At 37.4% G+C, this 21,366-nt stretch overlaps 2 protein-coding genes across 6 annotated transcripts in view; one reads left to right on the forward strand and one right to left on the reverse strand.

Moving 5' to 3' along the window:
• AIDA (axin interactor, dorsalization associated) overlaps positions 1-10,217 on the forward strand; it is a 42,940-nt gene extending 32,723 nt beyond the window's left edge. For both annotated transcript variants that reach the window (XM_017869992.1, XM_017869991.1), the window contains exons 7-10: positions 2,024-2,146; positions 4,801-4,923; positions 7,972-8,089; positions 8,234-10,217. In XM_017869992.1, coding sequence (XP_017725481.1) covers positions 2,059-2,146; positions 4,801-4,923; positions 7,972-8,089; positions 8,234-8,330 — 426 coding nt within the window. In that variant the 5' untranslated portion in view covers positions 2,024-2,058 and the 3' untranslated portion in view covers positions 8,331-10,217. The remainder of the gene's footprint in view (positions 1-2,023; positions 2,147-4,800; positions 4,924-7,971; positions 8,090-8,233) is intronic.
• A 6-nt stretch (positions 10,218-10,223) lies between these two features.
• Positions 10,224-21,366, reverse strand: part of MIA3 (MIA SH3 domain ER export factor 3) — a 55,078-nt gene continuing 43,935 nt past the window's right edge. Inside the window, exons 14-24 of one of the 4 annotated variants that reach the window (XM_017869979.1) lie at positions 19,645-19,746; positions 18,952-19,012; positions 18,808-18,843; positions 18,665-18,732; positions 18,462-18,562; positions 18,156-18,293; positions 16,348-16,416; positions 16,126-16,205; positions 15,930-16,001; positions 14,311-14,461; positions 10,224-12,899 (exon numbers count right to left, since the gene is read on the reverse strand). In XM_017869979.1, coding sequence (XP_017725468.1) covers positions 12,589-12,899; positions 14,311-14,461; positions 15,930-16,001; positions 16,126-16,205; positions 16,348-16,416; positions 18,156-18,293; positions 18,462-18,562; positions 18,665-18,732; positions 18,808-18,843; positions 18,952-19,012; positions 19,645-19,746 — 1,189 coding nt within the window. In that variant the 3' untranslated portion in view covers positions 10,224-12,588. The remainder of the gene's footprint in view (positions 12,900-14,310; positions 14,462-15,929; positions 16,002-16,125; positions 16,206-16,347; positions 16,417-18,155; positions 18,294-18,461; positions 18,563-18,664; positions 18,733-18,807; positions 18,844-18,951; positions 19,013-19,644; positions 19,747-21,366) is intronic. The other 3 variants (XM_017869977.1, XM_017869980.1, XM_017869978.1) reach the window with 3 other exon arrangements.

Here is a 21,366-nt window from a genome sequence, read left to right on the forward strand (position 1 = left end):
CACCCCCAAAACTGTAGAAAATTGGTTAAAAGATATGAACAGATAGTACACACACACACACACCCCCCCCCAAGATATACAAATAGCTCTTAAACATATTAGAAGATACTCAACTTCACATATGATAAAAGACATGCAAATTAAAACTACTGTTGCTGAGGCAATAGGGAAATGGGCTCATTCATCACTGGTGGGAATAGAAAGTGGTAATAGTCCCTTTAAAGGAGAGTTCAGCAATAGCTCAATAATAACAAAAATATACAAGTTTTCTGAGTTTAGCAATCCTGTTCCTAGGAATTTTCTCTGAAGATACACTTCCAATAACGTGTAAAAAAAATTTTTTTAAATACTTGCATATACACCAGGTTCTCTATTGGGGTGTTTTTGGTAATAGTAATATATTAGAAACAACCTAACTGCCATACGAAGATTGGCTGAATGAACAGCCAATACATGGACTATTACAGACAATAATTAGGAAAATCTCCATGAACTATTGCATGATTTTTTTTTTCAGAATATATTGTTAAATCAGCAAGATGCATATATCAAGGGAATTCACATTAGCAGATTAAGGAAAAGAATCTCATGATCTCAAGAGATGCAGAAAAAGTTTTCAGTTACATTCTAATTTCTTTCATGATTTTAAAACTTTCTTAGCAGACCAAGAACAGAACATTTTAATCTGATAAAAGGTAGCTATAATGACATTTAGTGCCTTAGTCATATTTAGTGATAAAATAGAAAGCTTTCCTTTTCAGATTAGGAACAAAACAAGGGTGCCTACTATTAACTATTTTCCTCAACAGTGCTTTAGAAGTTCTAGTCAGTGTACTAGTATAAGAAAAGCAATAAAATATAAAATTGGAGGAAACTTGTCCCTTTATTTGCAGATGTTATGAATATGTATTTATAACATGAAAGAGAACCTATGGATAAGTCATTAGTATTAATAAGAGAGTAGGGTTCCTGAGTATAAAATCTGTACATAAAAATCAGTTCTTCCTACCAGCAGAGGTATTATTAAAAAATCGATCCTATCTCTTTAAATAAGCAATAAGTGCTCAGAAAATGAAATATTATAACGTCTATAATAGTATCAGAAAAATATCAAGTATCTTATAATAAACCCAACAAAAGAAGTATAAGACTTTCGTGAAGAAAAGAATAATATTCCATTGAGAAAATTAAAAGTCTTTAAAAAGCTGAGAGGTAACAGTTGATGGATTGGAAGAAGCAATTTCTAAAGAAGTGATTCTTTCTAAAATTGATCTAAACTTCACTGCAATTTCAACAGGTGGGGTTTTTGTTTTGTTTTGTTTTTTTGCCTTAATGTTCATAAGGAAAAGAATGGGAAATTAGACTGTAAGATTATTCCATTAAATACACAATTATTAAGTTGTAAATTATTTCCTCTATCAATAGTAACTAGTGGCAAATGCCTGTAGTCCCTGGTACTCGGGAGGCTGAGGTGGGAGGATCGCTTGAACCTAGAAGGTTGAGGCTGCAGTGGGCTGTGATTGTGCCACTGCACTCCAGCCTGGGTGAAAGAGTGAGACCCTGTGTCAAAAAAAAAGTAATTTAAAAGGATTTGTTGATCAACTCTGGTATTATATTTCTCAAACGTTAGGATAATATAAGAAATATTTTAAAAGTTTTTTCTTCTACCACTTCATACTGAGATGCGAAGTATATTATATAAATGAGCATATACAAAGTATATGAGTTTATTATTAATTATGTGGTAATTTATAATTGGGCTTCCTGGAGTGACTTGAATTTCTGACAAACTTGAATAATTTCTGCTTTAGTGGTGACTATGAGACATGGAAGTGCAGATTTCTCTTATGTATAATTAAACATTTGAAAAAAATAATGCCAAGTGTTTGGGAGTTTGGGGAACCAAAATAATGCCTGGCTGGTTATTAAGTCAGTTATGAGCAAGGCTGTATCTTCTCTGTGTTTGTTAAAATGCTTATTGTGAAATGATATGAAGCTTTTATTGCTTTTTCCCTGTTGCCAGGTACTTTATTACCAAGGTTGCCATCAGAACCAGGAATGACGTTACTCACTATCAGAATTGAGAAAATTGGTTTGAAAGATGCTGGGCAGTGCATTGATCCCTATATTACAGTTAGTGTAAAGGGTAAGTAACTCTGTTTACTTTTTTTCCCTCAGGTGAATTTTATAATGTTGCTTCTTATTTGGTACAGCTTTTTTTTGGTGGTGGGGCAAGGAGTCTTCTGTGACAACTCATTTTAGTTCATTCTATTATATAATGAGGCAAAGTCCGTGGAATAGATCATCACTTCTTCACTGAACACTTTTGAGAGATTTACTTATTTTCTTATTTATAACTTACATTGTTTTGCTTTTAAGTTTTTCTTTGTGTATATCTTTTTATTCTTAAAATCCCACCTGGGGTGCTGGCTACACATCTTTATTAGCAGATACATCATTTAGGATACAGGTTAACAGAATATCCCTCACCTTCCAAAGGTGTGGAGGTTTGTTTGCAAAGCCCAGTGTTCTGTTTCCCTCCTGCGTTAGGCCCTCTCCTTCCTGTCCGAGAGAGAGGTCTACATTGGAGAGTCCTCCAAAGGTGGATGAGAATCAGGCCTTAAGTGAATGATCAGTGAGGACAGGGAGGAGGACAGATCCATAGCATGCCTGCTCTGAATGTAATCCTGTGGAGCATTCAACAAGTGAAGTATTTCTTATCCTTAACTATGTTACTGTGGTTAGGAAGCATGATTATTCTTAGGATTTGGTTTTTTTCTCCTATCCAGTGTGGTAGTTAACCTTTTCAGTCTTTCAGAGGGAAACCACATTGGTTGAATTCTTTTGTTGTTGCCAAACATTGTATATAGTACTTTCTTTATAAAGTACTTAACAGTCTTTTAAAAATAATTTTTGGGCAATTGAGAATGAAGATGTCATACTCCTATCCAGAAACAACTGCACAGCTAATCCAAGTGGTTTACTTTAATCTGTAATTTGAGGCAAGTCAAAGAAACAGATAGGGACTGAAATCAAATGAAGAGAACTTTTGTCAGTCATAGAAATAAATTCAGATTCAAAAGTTCATTAGTACCAATTAAAATAAAAAGGAATTCGGCCACAGAGAGGGATTATTTGGAGACCACGATCCACAGCACTAATGCTGTGAAACTTTAACTTCTGATGTTATCAGTTATCAAATATGTGGCCTACTGGAAAGTATATATACTCGACATTATAGTTTGATTGGCCATTTACAGAACTGTGTAACTCATTCAGGAATGTACACTGTAAAACACAAAGATATTTAATGATATTGTAGTAGCTGTTAAGTTACCTTTGCATACATGTTGAACTAAAACATGTTTTTGTAAATATCTTTAAGAACTGAAACAATCAATGAACTATATTGTTTTAAGTTCTCTAAGACAAATGTGTTGCGTAATACGTAAACACTTGAGTAGTCATTAAATGAGTCCATGTTGAATTTGATTAAACTGGAAGATTCCTGGATCCAGGAAATTAAAACCATGCACAATAATTTAGTGTTCCGTCTAGTTGGTATAAAACAGGTTGTTATAACAAATGTAATGAGAATTTAGATAATATTTGTAAAAATTATTCATTGATGGAAGGGTTCCATTGGCAATTTTCATGTCCATTTTTGGTCCTTAGATTTGAATACAGCAGGGGGATTCTGATAATGTTAGATTTAAAGGCCTTTTCAAACCATACACTTGATCAAGTTTGGAAATTAGGGGTAAGGTCCCATTGAGGCATGTTATTTACATTCTGAGTTTTTATTGCCGACAAAAATATAGTGGCCTATTTCCTAAGGAAAACAAAAAGTTCTTTTCACTTCTTCGCTATAAAGATGAAATTTTGTGTTCTACAAGCTTTCTTTTGTACCTGATTGAGATAGGTTTCCTCCTTCCCACCGCGAAATCTCCCATCCCCTCACTCAGCCCCCTCCACATGCCTCTGTGATCACCTGCAACTCTTCAGATACCTGCTCACACCAAATGGGAATTTCTGTTAGCCCAAGAATTTCCTCTCACCTTTCTGCAAGCATCCTTACGAAATATGGATTTCCCCTGTAGTTGGCAGGGGTTTTTTTTGTTTATTTGTTTTTTTGTTTTTTTGACACGGAGTTTCACTCTTATTGCCCAGGCTGGAGTGCAGTGGCGCAATCTTGGCTCACTGCAACCTCTGCCTCCCGGATTCAAAAGATTCTCCTGTCTTAGCCTCCCAAGTAGCTGGGATTACAGGTGCACACCACCACGCCTGGCTAATTTTTTGTATTTTTAGTATAGACGGGGTTTCACCATGTTGGTCAGGCTAGTCTTGAACTCCTGACCTCAAGTGATCCACCCACCTCGGCCTCCCAAAGTTCTGGGATTACAGGCGTGAGCCACCACGCCCTACCTAGTTTGCAGTTTTTTGTTTTTAGCATTTGGTTTCGTTTTTGAGATGTCACCCAGGCTGGAGTGCAGTGGTGCGATCTTGGCTTACTGCAAGCTCCACCTCCTGGGTTCATGCCATTCTCTTGCCTCAGCCTCCCGAGTAGCTGGGACTACAGGCGCCTCCTATCATGCCCGACTAATTTTTTTGTATTTTTAGTAGAGACAGGGTTTCACCGTGTTAGCCAGGTGAAACTGTATTAGCCAGATCTCGATCTCCTGACCTCATGATCCGCCTGCCTTGACCTCCCAAAGTGCTAGGATTGCCACCGTGCCTGGCCTGCAGTTTTTAAGTCTGTATATTTGAATGTTCCTAAAGAGAAACTTCTTTTCTCTTTAGATCTGAATGGCATAGACTTAACTCCTGTGCAAGATACCCCTGTGGCTTCAAGAAAAGAAGATACATATGTTCATTTTAACGTGGACATTGAGCTCCAGAAGCATGTTGAAAAATTAACCAAAGGTTTGTAATCCTAAGTAATAATTGGCTTCTTATGGACAGAATTCTCATCTTATTTGTGTTTGTACATGTGAGGGACCTAGCATAGTTAGTATCTGGCAGAAGTAAATGTAACATAGTGTTTATTGATTTGAATAAATATACGTATTTTTAAAATTTAGAAATTAGGAATTTTGTTATCTACTTGTCTGATAACACTGTTATATAGTAAAACAATCTTTGATAATACAATTTTATTGTCTTTACCAACAAAACAAAGTTTTTCACACACTGAAGGGCTGGGAGAAGCAGGAGCACCCTAAGGATCCCTGATGATTTTTTAATCTTAAAATTAAGAACCAGGGTTTTCTTCCAGGATTTCTAGTTTGGTAGAACGACAACTTGCAGTTAATTGTTAGGAAATAGGAAAGGACAAAAGCAAATTTTTGAAACAGTGAGATTACATTTCCAAGTACAGTTCTTAGTATTAAATACTTACCCATGCTTTTTGCCCAGTGAAAATTTTGGTGTTCTCCAAAAAGGTGACTTCAGAATCCCTTTCTCACCTGAGGGTTCAATTGCAGTTTCTGAAATGTTCAAGCTCTATAGGATATTCAAGTGCCTTTTGAAGTGAGTGCCTCGGCATCTGAAATATTTGATATTTCACTTCTCAAGTCTGGTGCTGCTGCCTCCTCTGTTCCTCTACTAAAAGACCTTTCAGTGCCTCTGTTAGAACAGTGGTTCTCAGAGGATGATGCCTGGAACAGCAGCAGCACCTGGAACCTTGTTAGGTGGCAACCCCAGACATCCTGAATCTGAAACTATGGGGACGGGCCTAGCAGTCTGTTTTAGGAAGCCCTCTAGGTGATTCTGACATACACCAAAGCGCCAGAGTCGCTGTGTTAGAAGACTGTGTATGTAGGAGGTGCTTAATAAATAATGTTGAAGAAATTTCAGTTACAAAGTATGTCTTCTGAACAAAACTGTTGATTTGCTTCATTTCTTTAACTCCGCTGCCTTAAGAAATGTTTGTGATGTGGAGGGGAGAAGGTGGAGTGTTTCATGGGTTAACTTTTCTATTTTATTACACTGTGTTCTTTCTTAATGACTCGACTCACCACATAATAAAAGTAGCACTAGATTCAAAATTTGACTCTATTCGTTTTCGCAAGCTTCAAACTTACTGTTTACCGTTACTGTAGTTTTAACTGATATTAGTGTTAATGACCATACTTTCATGTTTACAAACATTTTAACTTAATCTTCCCAGGATATTCTTGTTTTATGTTTTGTTCTTTCTTATAAAAAGCATGATGAGGGATGCAGGAAATATATTATTTACAGGTGATGCAGATTAATAATTTAACTTCCTCAAAATGATGGTAACATATTTGAACTTTAGCATTGTTTTGAAACGTGACTTTATCATTCACATTTATTCAAACCTCAAGACACGATCATGAGGAGGAGATGGGTTTCCTAGCTGAAAAGACTCCGCTATCTTAAAAATCTTTGAGGTTTTTTAATGACAGAATGCCTCTGAGTGTTGTGGGAGGGAGAAGAGAAGCCACCGTTTGTGGAAATGGCAAGGTCACACACCTAGGGAAGAGATGTTACCAGTAACCTAACTATTGTAATCCTTTCGAGCGTGTTGGGAGTAGATGGCTGAATATGCCCATCTCTCTCTCAACCACATCCCGTTGTCTCCTGAGCAATTGGTTTTTCTTTCCTCCCTTGCCATGTGACGTGGTCCATTTGGACCCAAGTGCCAATGCTGTACACACATTTCTGAACACTGCTAAACTTCTAGTGACTTGTGGGTTTTGTCATCAGTGACAGTATAAAATGTATGTTGTCTTTGAAAGCCAAGCTCCTGGACTGCTCTGGTTAAGGCAGTATTTAGAAGTAGCCAGTGAAGAGTGAGACACTGACTTACTTCCTTCACTTTCCATGCCTTCTTTAGAAATTCATTTTTCTTGGCCACATTGATGAGGCAACTTATTTCTCCATTTTTAGCTTTTTTCTGCAGGATTGGGGGAAGAGTTTATCTGTTGGACTTTGGGGACATAGGACTGTCTAAATTGCTTATTTTTTTCTTTTTTTGAAACAGAGTCTTGCTTTGTCACACAGGCTGGGGCACAGTGGCATGATCATGGCTCACTGCAGCCTCAGTCTCCCTGGGCTCAGGCAGTCCTCCCTTCTCAGCCTCCCGAGTAGCTGGGACTACAGGCACCTGCCACCAAGCCCGGCTATTTTTAAAATTTTTTTGTAGAGGTGGGGTCTTACCATGTTGCCCAGGCTGGTCTCAAACTGCTGGGCTCAAGTGATCTGCCCACCTCTGCCTCCCAAAATGCTGGGATTACAGGCATGAGCCACCGCACCTGGCCAGAACTGTCTAAATTTCTCATTATCACTTGCTCATTGGAGGAGAGTGGCAGAATAAATAGATTTGCTCTTTGAACCTTTTGTCTTCTACAGCACTGCCTTGACACAAACATGCAGTTCCAGAAAAAACATCACAACAGTGCTTTGAATACTGCAAAAGGTATTAAGGAAAGAGATAACATTTTACAGCTCAGCCAGCATGTGATTTATGTTGTTTGAATTCCAAAATACCCCAAGATTGAATTTTGAGTTTTTGTTTCAGGGTAAGGGAAATAATTCAAGCTTAAATTTTTTTAGGAACTCTTTTAAATGCATTTTCTACCTAATGAGTTTCTATGTGTATTGAAGTATCTTCTTTGTTCTTCTGTGGCATTTCGTAGTTTATAGCAGCTTATGATTCTACCTGTGTACATAACTGTTATACGTTCTTGAAGCAGTCTAGCTCAAGAAGTTTTGCTATAGTTTGTAGAATTGGATGATAAGGAGAAATGTCACTCTCCTCAGATACAGACGAGTTTGGGGTGACAACCATAGTAAGTTACTGTCAAATCATTGAGACTGGCACAAGTTGTTTTGTCAAATTATGCCAGCTGTAGCTGTTCATATGCTTCTGGTGATCAAAGAAAATGAATTGACACACAAGAAATGTGCTATCTGTGGTTTATGTGGCTTGTTTTAATTCCTTAGGTGCAGCTATCTTCTTTGAATTCAAACACTACAAGCCTAAAAAAAGGTTTACCAGCACCAAGTGTTTTGCTTTCATGGAGATGGATGAAATTAAACCTGGGCCAATTGTAATAGAACTGTAAGTGGTGTGCATATAGAGTTAGTACTAATTTGATGGTGACTAGTATCTATTTCTTCTTAATCCCCCATATCCAGTATTTAACCTTGGAAGAGTTCAGTTATCAAAGTATTTTAAACAATCATCCTTCTGTTGTGATTACAGATACAAGAAACCCACTGACTTTAAAAGAAAGAAATTACAATTATTGACCAAGAAACCACTTTATCTTCATCTACATCAAACTTTGCACAAGGAATGATCCTCACATGATGAACCTGGAACTTCTGTGAATTTTACCACTCAGTAGAAACCATCATAGCTCTGTGTAGCGTATTCACCCTTCAACAGGCAGGAAGCAAGCCGTACCCAGACCAGTAGGCCAGAGGGAGTCCAATGCAAAGCTGTACCACAGAATTCAAAGTCCAGCACATCACTGACATATAGGACTCCTTTGGATACAGGTTTATTGTAGATTTTGAAACATGTTTTTACTTTTCTATTAATTGTGCAATTAATAGTCTATTTTCTAATTTACCACTACTCCTACCCTGCTTCCTGGAACAATACTGTTGTGGGTAGGATGTGCTCATCTTCAGACTTAATACAGCAATAAGAATGTGCTAGAGTTTACACATCTGTTCACTTTTGCTCCAGTATGCTCTTTTGACTTAACTTCAAGCTTTGGGTTGATGTGGGTAGGGTAGTGTCAAACTGCTTTAAGAGGAATTGGACCAGTTCTGTGGCCTAAGAAGGTCTGTCTGGATGTTTATAGGCAGCTCCTCTGAAGTGGCCTAAATTCACCCTGATCTGATAGTTTTCCTGCTTAGAAAGTGTGCCTTGGCCAGATCAGTATCCCATATGGGAGTGTTCCCTAGGTTGTAGCTGTGATTGTTTCCAGATGACCAGATTGTTTTTCTGAAAATGAGCATATTTTTAGTCATGTTGATTAGCTGTTCTTCTACATCACATTGTTACTCTTTCTGATGATGATTCTAGGGTTAACATTGGAACCATCTCAAAGTAATTACAAATTTTTAGATGGGTTTACAATGTCTTCTAAACATGCAATCTAAAAATAATTGAGTCAGATGCTAACGAGATACTGCAGGCATAACTGCTGTTTTTCTGACAACTGATTGTGAAACCTTAAAACCCGCATACCTCTTCTTATAGTGAGGAGTATGCAAAATCTGGAAAGATATTCTATTTTTTTTATATAGGTAGATAGGATCGCCATTTATTTCCTATTTAGATATACTGACATTCATCCATATGAAAATATGCAGGTCATTAGCTTACTAGAATTTGACTATTTACTTTTGACTTAATGGGGCATAAATAAAACTTTCATAGTACACATGAGGTGGATATTTGATACACAGAACATTTGTGGTGGGCTTTCTGTGGGTTAGATGTAAAGCCCACATATTTTAATATTCACTATTTTAAATGAGCAATGCATGAGGGGAATGCAATGTCAGTACCTGGCCTATTTTTAAACTAGTGTAATCACCCTAGTCATACCATTCAGTATGTTTGCTTTTTAAAATAAGTAACCACAATTAAGTTGTTTTAGCCCTTGCACTTCAAGAGATCTAGTCTTTACTTTCAGTTGTCTGTTAGGTCCATTCTGTTTACTAGACGGATGTTAATACAAACTATGTGAGCCTGAACGAATTCTCGGCCAAATTTAGTCTTGTCTCTCATCTTGATTGGATTAATTCCAAATTCTAAAATGAGTCAGTCCACAATAGCTCTAGGGGATGAAGAATTTGCCTTACTTTGTTGTTCACTCAGTTCCTAAGACTGTGAGTTGTCAAATCCCTAGACTGTAAGCTCTTCAAGGAGCAAGAAGCGCATTTTCTCCGTGTCATGTAATTTTTCTAAGGTGCTTGGCAGCACTCTGTACCCTGTGGAGTACTCAGTACCTTTTGTTTGATGTTGCTGACAAGACCTAAAAAACAATCCCTTAAAAAAAACCATTAAAATGTAGCAAAACCGATGTATTATTTTTTCTTTTCTCATAAACCATAAGATATGTATATCAAAGTGATAATTTATATGAAGCATCTGCTATCCTTCACATAAGTATGGTTTATATGAACTACAAATACCTTTCATCAACATTAAAGAAGCTTAAATTGAACACTGCGTGATTAGCTTAACTTTAATTCAGACCTGAATATAATGAGAAAATGAGTGATTGTCTTGCAGTTGACACAGAATATATTACATCCCACAAATTACTTACTTTCCAATGAAAAAAATCAGCCATTGACGATGTCACTACAACTACAGCAGAAATGCCTTCAGGCTGAATATTGCTGCTTCATAAATAAGACAATTTTAGCAACTAAATCCAGACACAATTAGTTGGAGATGACTTCCGAAATAGGTGAAACTTTAGAGATGGAGAAGTGATTTGACTGAGGGATGATACTCCCTATGCCATCTGCATTTTGGCGCCCTGCTTTGGGGTTTGCTGCAGAAATGGTGCAATCAGATGGATGTGAGAGGAAGCAGTTATGGACTGGCTCACAACTTCTCAGAGAAGCTACACTGGAATCTCCACAGCTTGCCAGTTTTTCAATTATATCAGATACAGAATAATCACCAAAAAAGGCTTTAGAGGTGAAAAATACTCTAATTTTGAATTTTAAAAATAGATTTAATTTACCTTTCCTACTTATCTTCCTAGATGGCATAATCTACACGTAAATGACATTTAAAATTAGAAATCATATTAATTTCAGCATTGTTTTGTGTCCTAAAGAGACTGACAGGTAAATTCAAAAATTGTATTTGTGACTTAATCTTATTTTACATGGCTAAAAGTGGCCTATGCTCTTCTGTGGAGTTTTCCTCTTAATTTCTTCTATTCTTGATATTAAATGGGAGGACATAGAGATTGAATTCTTTTCCTGAAGAATTTATATATTCCTTATGAACTTTGACAGAGTTGCCTTCTTTCAAAGTCCTTATCTTTCTAAACTATCTATCTTCAGTTGTTCAGTATAAAGAGAAAATTGTTCCACACTGAAGCTTTTACTCCTTTTTACAAGATATTCTTAATCTTTTAAATATCACAACAGTGACAAGACATACACTAGGTTTCAAAAATATTACATCATAGGACTTCAAAGAATGGAAGAATATAACCTAGCAGCAAACAAAAGTATCAGCCTTTTATGATTTTAGTTTTAGTCTGGATCTTAAACTCCTTAAAAGGAGTGCTATTATTACTGTAATTAAAATGTCTGAAGTTAGTTAGTTCTTAGAAATGTTGTATTTAAAGAAACTTTGTTTTAAAGGCACAGTGTAGTAATGGATAAGACTTTAAGTATGCTGCAATTCCAGATGGTTAGTTATTGATTTTTAAATAAAAGCACCAATGTTTAAATATTAATTTTGGAATAATATCTGTCGCCCCCCCCTCCCCACCCTTCCTCCCTAAAAAAGAACTGATTTCAACCCTTGGTTGGTGACCTAGGGCATGTTGTAAGCCTCATAGTCCTAAATCATTCTTTCTCATGGCATTATACTCTTCCAATCTTTTATTATATTCCTCAAAATCAGTGGCAAGGAATGGGAAAACGAGACTGTACATTTTAAAATTTTAAAGATTTCTGTACTTTTATGGCCATGACACATCATTTTCATTTTTCTGTTGTGTACCCTTTTTCTACAGGAATGGTAAAAGCAATAGAACATCAGGTCAAACAACTCTTGCTACTAATGTAAACTCACTCTCAGAAAACCATTCTAAATAGACAATGAGGATCGTAAAGAAAGCATGTGAATGCTATACAAGTGGGAAATAAACTTCTTTGAAATAAAAAGACATCACTTGTAGAGTTCACAGGTGACGGGGTAGCAGCCAGAAGTGTGCCACCGGCCACCATCTTCAGTTCTGGGAGCCTGAGTGTACATGTTCCCCAAATCGCACAAGCCTCATAACAGTCCAATGAATCAACAGACACTTGGGAAATATTAATAACAAATTTTTATGAGCTGTTACTACAAAGAACTTCAGCAAGAGGGGAGATGAAGTTTAGTGATCTTTTAGTAAACATTTTTAGCGTAACAGTCTTTATGACCAGATAGTTTAAAAAAAAAAAAAACGCTTATAAACACCATTGCTCCGTATTCAGCTGGTGTACACTAAAAACAGGATAATGGAAATACATGTTCTTAAAGCATTTCCACAGGAAATGTTCATATTTTTCATGACATTCTAAATCATTTAGCAATTACATATGCTACATTAGCTAAAACACAGGTATTCTTTATTGCACATTTCAAAGTTGTAAGGACGCTCTAGCTTAAAAGGTGTCTTATTTAGGGAAGAAATGACATTTCTGAATTGTTTGGCTCAAAAATGCACACTGCCAAGGCAGCGTAGTTCTAACAACAAACCTTTTAAAATAAACTTTTGGATTTTGAAGCCAATGAAATCTTTTACTGTAATGAATAATGCACAGTACACTTTCTCTCCAACAAAATGTCAGAGGTCATAGTTATGGGCTCTGTTTTAAAGCCTGTGAACAGTCCTGGCTAGTGCTCTGAGAGGCAGGAGGAGGATCATCTCTAGAGCCTGATGGCGGTAAGTCTCTTGCAGCAGGTGGTGGTGGGTAATCCTGGGGACCATGGGTTGGGGGTGGTAATCGGGCACCAGGAATAAAGTACTCTCTTGGGCCAAGTGGACCTAAAGGTCTAAATGGTGTGTGTCCAGGTAAAAATTCCCGAGGGTGGAGAGGCAGGTCCCGTTTTCCTGGTGGAACGCCTGGTGCAAATTCTCTTAAGCCTAGTGGTGGACGCATACCAGGGCCTGGAAAACAAAAATTATTTCTAGTAAATTCCTAGGAACATATCTATATTAAGATAATGCCAGGTATGTTAATACGGTCTGTCATCCTTTCTTGTTTTTTTGGAGGCAGAGTCTTGCCTGTCACCCAGACTGGAGCGTAGTGGAGTGATCATGGCTCACTGCAGCCTCAATCTCCTGGACTCAATCGATCCTCCCACTTCAGACTCCCGAGTAGCTGGGACTACAGATGGATGCCACCATTCCCAGCTAATTTTTGTATTTTTTGTAGAGATGGCGGTTTCACCATGTTGCCCACGCTGGTCTCAAACTCCTAGACTCAAGGGATCCACTTGCCTCAGCCTCATCTAATGAATGGTGGGATTCATAAAGTGCTGGGATTACAAGCATGAGCCACTGTGCCTGACCTATCATCTTTATCTTAAAAAAAGATAGATTTGCACTCCACCATACCAAGACAGACTAAATATGGCTTCATTGCAATAAAAATTTTGATAAATTCCATTAACTACTGTGTATCAGTTACAAATTTATGCAGTACACTTTGGGAGGCCGAGGCGGGCATATCACGAGGTCAGGAGATCGAGACAATCCTGGCTAACACGGTGAAACCCCGTCTCTACTAAAAATACAAAAAATTAGCTGGGCGTGGTGGCGGGTGCCTATAGTCGCAACTACTCAGGAGGCTGAGGCAGGAGAATGGCGTGAACCCGGGAGCTTGCAGTGAGCCGAGATCGTGCCACTGCACTCTAGCCCGGGCAACAAGCGAGACTCCATCTCAAAAAAAAAAAAAAAAAAAAAAAATTATGCAGTAGCTCAAGATGGAGCTAAAAATGCCATAGAAATTAAGGTGCTTGCCCTGCTGGAAAAGGCCTTCCAGCTGCATCTAATTAAATTCAGCAGCATTCATTAGATAGCTGTTAAATTCTACCTTCTCTTTCGTATCTCCTTCCTTTGTATTCCCAAGGTGAGGATTGAAGGTTTGTATCTTTCCCTAATATCCTGTGACCTACTGCTTATGCTTCCATTATGGGTGATTAGAAGCTTTATGTTGTAGACTGTGTATATTTGTGACCTACAGGACATCTTAATTAGGGGATATATTTTATCTACCTTGCTATCCATTGCAGAGCCTAGTACACAGCCACAGATGTTCAATAAACATGTGCTTAGTATTTCTGGCTTTTTATGAATAGCCCCTTTCCTTGTTCTATTAGAGACAATTATTGCCCATCTAATCACAGGAGATTATGAATACCCTTTGTGTCCTAAGAAACTTGGGGAAAAGTTAACAATGTACTCAATCAGCTTCATCACTGCATTGCAAAGCCCTGCAATTGCAGTTGTATTAGCAAGGGATAGAGGAAGATGAATGTGCTTTACAAGTCAATCACTACTGTTCAGATCATCTTACCAAAGGGTGGAGGAAGTGGCCGAGGCCCGAAAGGTCCGCAGAGCTGAGGTGGTGGTCCATATCGAATGGGTGGTGGTATAGGGCCTCCCATAGGGGTGCTCATGAGAGGGACTCCTGAGAAAGGAGGGGGCCCTTTTGGAGCCATATTAACCTGCAGAGTAGAAGCAACTGAAGTTTTGAAATACTCTGGTATGACAGACAAAAGCACCAACACCAGTAAAAACTAAAACCCAATGAAGCAGATACCAGGCATTTGTCCGAAGAGCAGAATTAGTGCAAAAAACTCTACCCCTCTCATTTGTTACCACTGATAGCTTAGAAAGGTTAAAAGTAGACCACAGGAGTGAACACTTGCTGTAATCGGATTATTGCTTACATCTGCAAATGGAAGGGACCGCACAGGTTATAAATGGAGGTCATTCCTGACTAATATAGAAGTTATGCCATTCATACGTCTATTTCTAAGGCAGTCACTCCCTCTGCACATCCCTCCCATCAGAGTAATTTCCATATTAAGGATGCAGAGAATGAATGGGAATGAAAAAATCCATTCTCTACTATGTAATAGTGATTATCCAGAGTACCTTCCGTAGGCCTTACATATATTAACTCGAATTATCACATCTCTAAATCTCTAATAGGACCATCTTGTTCTAAATATGCAGGAACACAGGCACAGAGAGTATTAGATTTGCTGACAGTCACACAGCATGTAAGAGGCTGGCTGGAATTCAATGCCAGGTTTGACTCCAAGGCCACGTTCTTTCCACCTCTGCTTCTCCTGTCTCACAAAGCAGCCTCTACACTCTTTGAAGTCTCCTACTTCAAAGGGGTCTTGGGTCTTATCCAAGCTGCCCTTGGATAAAAACATTTCTCAAGAGATGTGTATTCCTGGAGTCCTCTGCTGGAACTTGGAAGTATTTTCCAAGAGAAACAATGTTATGTACACAAATTATACAGGCACAGCTCTATTTACCTTCATTCACTAGTAATACTGTCTACTATGAGATACTGATAAATCATTTCCTATGGGAAAGTGGGTTGGAAACTCTCAATCATTAAACTTATTTTAATTTCAATGTAGAGAATCACGGTGAGGTATGATCAGAGGACTTACCAGCCATAACAGCTACACAAGTTACAAGAGAATACACTTATGTGAACACTGTTTAAGGACACTGCTGGGAACTGGCTCAATGGGTAATTATAGACTTCCACTATTCAGTATTTCACTTCCAGCAAACATTCTTCTGTTATCAATCTGTAATTTCAGACCATTCAAAATAGGGTTTGCCTAGTATACAATTGGAGGTATTCTTAAATAGCACACTTCCAAATGAAGACATAGTAATGAATTACACAATTTACAATGAATTTACTTTGCCTAACAGCATTAAACACTGAAACACACACGAGTGGGGACTTTTCACTTTTGTTTAAGTTAATTTCAGTTACAGCAGATGCTCTACACAGGTTAAATGTCTAACCAAACAGGAGAGAGGAGAAAAGGCCAATGAATCCATCAGATTTCAGCAACACTCCCAACTCAAGGATAAAAGTAAGATCAATATTGCCATGCAACTTATAGCCCAGTTCAGTCCATACTTCTAAGTACTTACTGCTACTGGACGCTCAGCCAAAGATGTAATGCTGGGAACTGAGGGGACTTCAGGCTCTTGCAGAACAGTTTGCTTTTTTAAAAAATAAATGAGATAGTACAGGTAGAACACACAAATAGGAGATGAGGCAAAGACAGAGTTGTAGGAAAAGCTAAATGTCCTGAAATAACTAATTATTCAAAATGGGTGCATTTACCTTGCCTTCATCGATTACCCTGTTAGGGGAAGAACCTCTTGAGCTGCTGTTCATCATGGCAGCTGTACCAGATCCTGGATCTGTTAAAGACCAGAGAACTGATTTAGATTTATTCTGACTTGTGTACTCTGTGAGGAGGATTAAAAAAAAAAAAAAAAAAAAATTCCTCTCACCACTTCCTGCATGGTTTTAGACTCTTTGAACACTCTCTTGCTCCCTTACCAGAAGGACAGGGTTTCCCAGATGCCTCAGCTGACCATCGAGGATGAGGTAGAGGCCCGTCCACTGATCCTTGAGAAAGAAATAACAGAGCCCTTATATGTATTTTTTGGAAGAAATAATCAATTGTGGACAGGTCAGGGTTCAAGTCTATCTGGAAAACAACATTAAAAATGGGTCTCCCAATCCTTATGAAGGGAAATCACTTACAATTTATGCACGGTCTTAAAGAATTAAAATAAAAACTGCCTTGCACTGAAAGAACAATAAATCCTGCATATTAATGGCTCTGGTTCTACACTTCAAGCTACCGACTTCCATGTATTGTATTCTACATGGTGATTTTTGTTCAGTGTATATGTAATCTGACTTCTGTATCTTACCGAGTATTATAGACATATTTAGGATTCAAAATAGACTCAACAGCGTTTCATACTATAGTAATGAGAAGTGCAAACATGTATGCCGCATAAACTATAAAGTTATTAAGGCTACTTTATAATACAGTTGACTCTTGAACAATGCAGGGGTAAGTGTGCTGATCCCCTGCACAGTCAAAAATCCACATGTAACTTTTGACTCCCCAAAACCTACCTACTAATAAATAGCCTATTATTGACCAGAAGCCTTACCAATAACAAACAGTTAACACATATTCTGTATATATATTGTATACTGTATTCTTACTTTAATAAAGCAAGCTAAAGAAAATGTTATTGGTATCATAAGAGGACATGTATTTATAGCACTGTATTGTATTTGTACTGTACATGTACATGGTCTGTTTACAAGATGAATCGTCTGACTGAAATGACTGATAACTGCTACTGCACATTCCAATCTATGGTATATATCAAAGCAATTCAACTTTCTCTAGTAGTGTCATGACTCTGCTTCTGGAGAATACTTCCACCATCACTAGTGGCATTTTATATGGGTCCCATGGTGTTATTCAAGGTTTATGGTATTGCACTAAACGTGAAAAATACACAAGAACCATGAGAGATTATGTTTACTGTGATACTCAATTAACTGGAAAGATGAACTGCCCACATGGAGATTAACATCACATGGTGTTTTAAGCGGATACTCACAACACTTGAGCTCACTGTAGTAGCAACAGGAGGTGGTTATGAAATTATTACAGTAGTACAGTATGTACTACAGCTAATCTTACGCATTTATGATTTAAAACTGCATCTTTACATGTGTTTATTTTTTCCCAATTGTGAACGGTATCAGGTACATCTGTGCTTGTGCAAGTTTTGATAAATTTTAACTTTTAAAAATAGATCTTTGTATATTTTACAATAGTATACAATAGACTAGTATTTACATATATTTTATGCATTCACGACATACATAAATTTTTCTTACTTTTTTTATATTTCTAGGCTATGTGGTTCATCTGCAAGTTCTTTCAAATTATTGCAAAGCTCCAAAAAATTTCCCAAGATATTTTTTGAAAAAAACCTGCATAGAAGTGGACCTGCACAGATCAAACTTGTGTTGTTCAAGTGTCAGCTGTATTTGGTAGAGGAATCCCACAGAACTTTAATTGAAAGATAAAAGCTTATACTTCAGAGTAAAAAACTAAGAAACAAAACAATAAAGGAAAGTAATAAATGCCTTCTGTTCTAAAGCAAAATCTTTCAGTTGAATACCTGCAGTTGAATCCACCAAGACAAATTAAGAAATTTTCTTTTCTATACTGGAAAGACCTGAATTCTAAAATGTTTGCATTAGAATTCTCAAATAAAAGGGAAAAAACCACCCAAAAGAGTATTGCAAGGAAACACGTGAATGCTCACCAAATTCACTTCTAGGCATATCTCTTCGACTGAGAGTAGCAGAGAGAGGTCTCACGGGTGGCTCCACTGTCAATGGAGGGGAGCATTCACCACCACTCACAGGGGATGGGCCAAAAGAGCCATTCTGGCTCAGAGGACCTAAAGATGACAGTGTCTTGTTAACATTTTAAGACAGACTTTTTTTCTTTACTCAGTTCTTGGGATTATTCCTAGGGTACCATGCCATTACACACAGAAACAAAAAGTCACGTATATACATTTTACATCAGAAAACAGATTGCTGCCCTTTACAAGGTGCTCCCTTACCTCTCCGTGGAGGGTTTTGTGTATTTGGTCTTCCTGGCATTGGTTTTACAATCACAGGTTCTTCTTGCAGCATTGCCATCTTTTGTGTTAATTCTAATAATCTTGAATATAGAGAAAGAATATTTAAGAAAGACTTAAATATGAAACAGAAACCAATTCCTTAAGACATCACACACTGAAATACAGGCATCAAAATCACATACTTGTGTCTCAAGTTGGCAGCTTCCCTTTTCTCTTCAGCTATAGCTCTTTCTGCAGCACGAGCTTTGAGCTATTGCAGAAAAATATCCAAATTCAGCTGTGGGAGACTATGCACAAAATAAGGTAAAGAAAAAACAAATCTTACCCAGTTTTCATGAGCTTTCTTCTCATGGGTAGCGATCTGAAAAAGATAATACATCACAAAATATGCTTACAGATTCATTATAATAGCCTGTAGTAGTTATCAAAGAATTCCGGGCACTATATAGTAGGGCACTAGAATTATTACCTGGTTTTTAAATGACCGCTCTGTCTTCTGTAATTCATCCTCCATTTCTTCAATTCTCCGCCTAAGAATTACACTTGGTTTTATCATTTAAAGCACAACCAAATAAAAACCCAAACCATCTGACTATGTTAACCTTTACCCTAACAACTGTACCCTAATACAGCTTATCCAGAAATATAAAGCATATTTTACATGGTTGGTTATAACAAAAGTACAATACGATGAAAACTAATGATACACAATTTCCTTTAACAGCTGGAGATTCTGAGTTGATAAATTAAAATTTCTTTAACTGTTCCTAAATATGTTCTCAAATAATCCTATTATTAATATCTTCCACTATAAACCTTTTTTCATCCTTTAATTATATTATAAAAAAATTTCCCAAAGTTAGGACTGCTGGGTCTATCATATGGCAAAATCACTTTAATGGCTTTTGACACATGTAACAAACTGCCCCACCTTCCCCAACCCCAGAACTGTTTGCACGAATCAAGTTCCCTTACAGTTTTGCCAACACTGGCAAAAATATTTGTTAATATTTTTCCATTTGTTAACTTAAAATATAGTTCTTCTTTTTTGTGAATTGATGTATTCCTGTCCTCTAACCATTTATTTATGCTTTTGTGCTAATAAAAAAAGCCAACACTAGTTTCATTAGCCACTGATACCCTCTTTAGAAGGTGAACTTACTTGTAAGTTTTTACTTCCTCTGCAGCCGAAACTGCCTTTTCATCTGCAGCTGACAGCCTGTGCTCTCTTTCTTGTCGTTCATACTCTTCTTGACTCAGTTTCCTAAGATAAAACTGGTTGTCAGTGGAAGTGTTTCTCTTTTCCTCCTGGCATTCTGTCTGAATACTCTAATAAATCTCATTTCCTATCCTATTCTTAAAAATGCATAGATTATACAAAGTCATAGGAAGGAACTCAAACTGTTCGTCAGGATAAAAATCCAACTATGGCCTGTTGATACATCACCTGCATTTTCTAATGTCTCGTAATTCTCTCTTCATTAGTAAATAATACAAATGTAAAAAAGCACTATGTGTCCCATGGGAAAGACTGTTGTGTTGAAATGATGAATGCGCAGTTTTCTTCAATGTAGAAAGCCAGCACTGATCAACCTAACACAGTTAAGCTTATTAGGATAATGCAGGAGACAATTACTTCTCTTATTTCTAGCCATGGAAAGACCACTAATTACTTTTCTTATGGGCTGTTTCTCAATCCAAGACTGGTACCATGATAAAGACAGCCAATGAAAGAGCTTTTTAGAACATGTCCTTAACTGTACAATTAACCCCAGAACATTTTCACACTACAGACATGGAACTCTCCTACCTATTTCAATGGAATCATGATTAAGCAGAGAGACAGATTTGAGTATTGGCAATGCCTGTTGAACAGAAAAAGAATACAAACTGTCCCGTAATCAGGGTGCTATGTACTGGAAATTGGTTTTAACCTGATAACCTTCAAGCTCAAGAGGCCAGCCAACTAGAACACAGATTGCAAAGGCAGCAACATTTAATGGTTTAAAAGTGCTACCTGTAGTTACCCTTGTAACTTCTTTACTTCTAGTTCTGATGCAAAAGGTACTTGAACATTTTCTACAATTTGGAAACAAAAATAGAGGAGCTATAGTAAAATAGTAAAAAGGGTTATTAACACTAAAGAGAAAGAAGTTTATGTACTCTTTTACAACTGCTCATTCAATACTTCAGCCAATATTTTATGAGTGGCTATAATATACTACTTACCTTGTAAGAGGCTAAGATAAAGGCATGGGTATGGTAAGCACCACCTCTGCACTAAAGGGGCTCACAGTTGAATGTGTAAAAGGTGCATATAAGAACAGAACAATCCCTCTCTGACTCTGGCTTAGGAAGGGATGTGGAAAAAACAAGTCTTGAAGAAAGATTCAAGAGAATTTTGTTTCCAATAATGGATGAGTTAGTCTGCAAATGCTGAAAATAAGAACATATGGACAAAAATATAAAGAATGTGCTCGAAGGCATCAGAAAGCTAATAAGGCAGTGAACAAAATCCAGTAGGAAAAAACACAGAATTATAAGTAAGCCTGGCTTGGCATCTTAAGCCATTTTCCCCCAGGTTCATCCCCAGACATATAAGAAGGTTGAAAAGAACTTTCAACAGATCCCTGGGTTCAGAGAAACAAGAAGTGGAGTTCAGGACTGCCAATGAGAAGGACCCCTAGTAAAAGCCCTAGGCTTTGGGTTGAGACCAGAAAAGAGCTGCACACTTGGAGTACTGAACAGGCAATAAATACAATGTCCTTTAAAGGGACTAAGCCGTTTTTGAATGATTTTAATTGCTAACTGGAATAAAGTAAAGACCACCCACTAGAGGTAATCTCATATATTCTCTGTAGGACGATAACATCATCTTAGACCT

Source organism: Rhinopithecus bieti, unplaced genomic scaffold (genome assembly GCF_001698545.2).
Source record: "Rhinopithecus bieti isolate Rb0 unplaced genomic scaffold, ASM169854v2 scaffold_1673, whole genome shotgun sequence".
Lineage (NCBI taxonomy): Eukaryota > Metazoa > Chordata > Mammalia > Primates > Cercopithecidae > Rhinopithecus > Rhinopithecus bieti.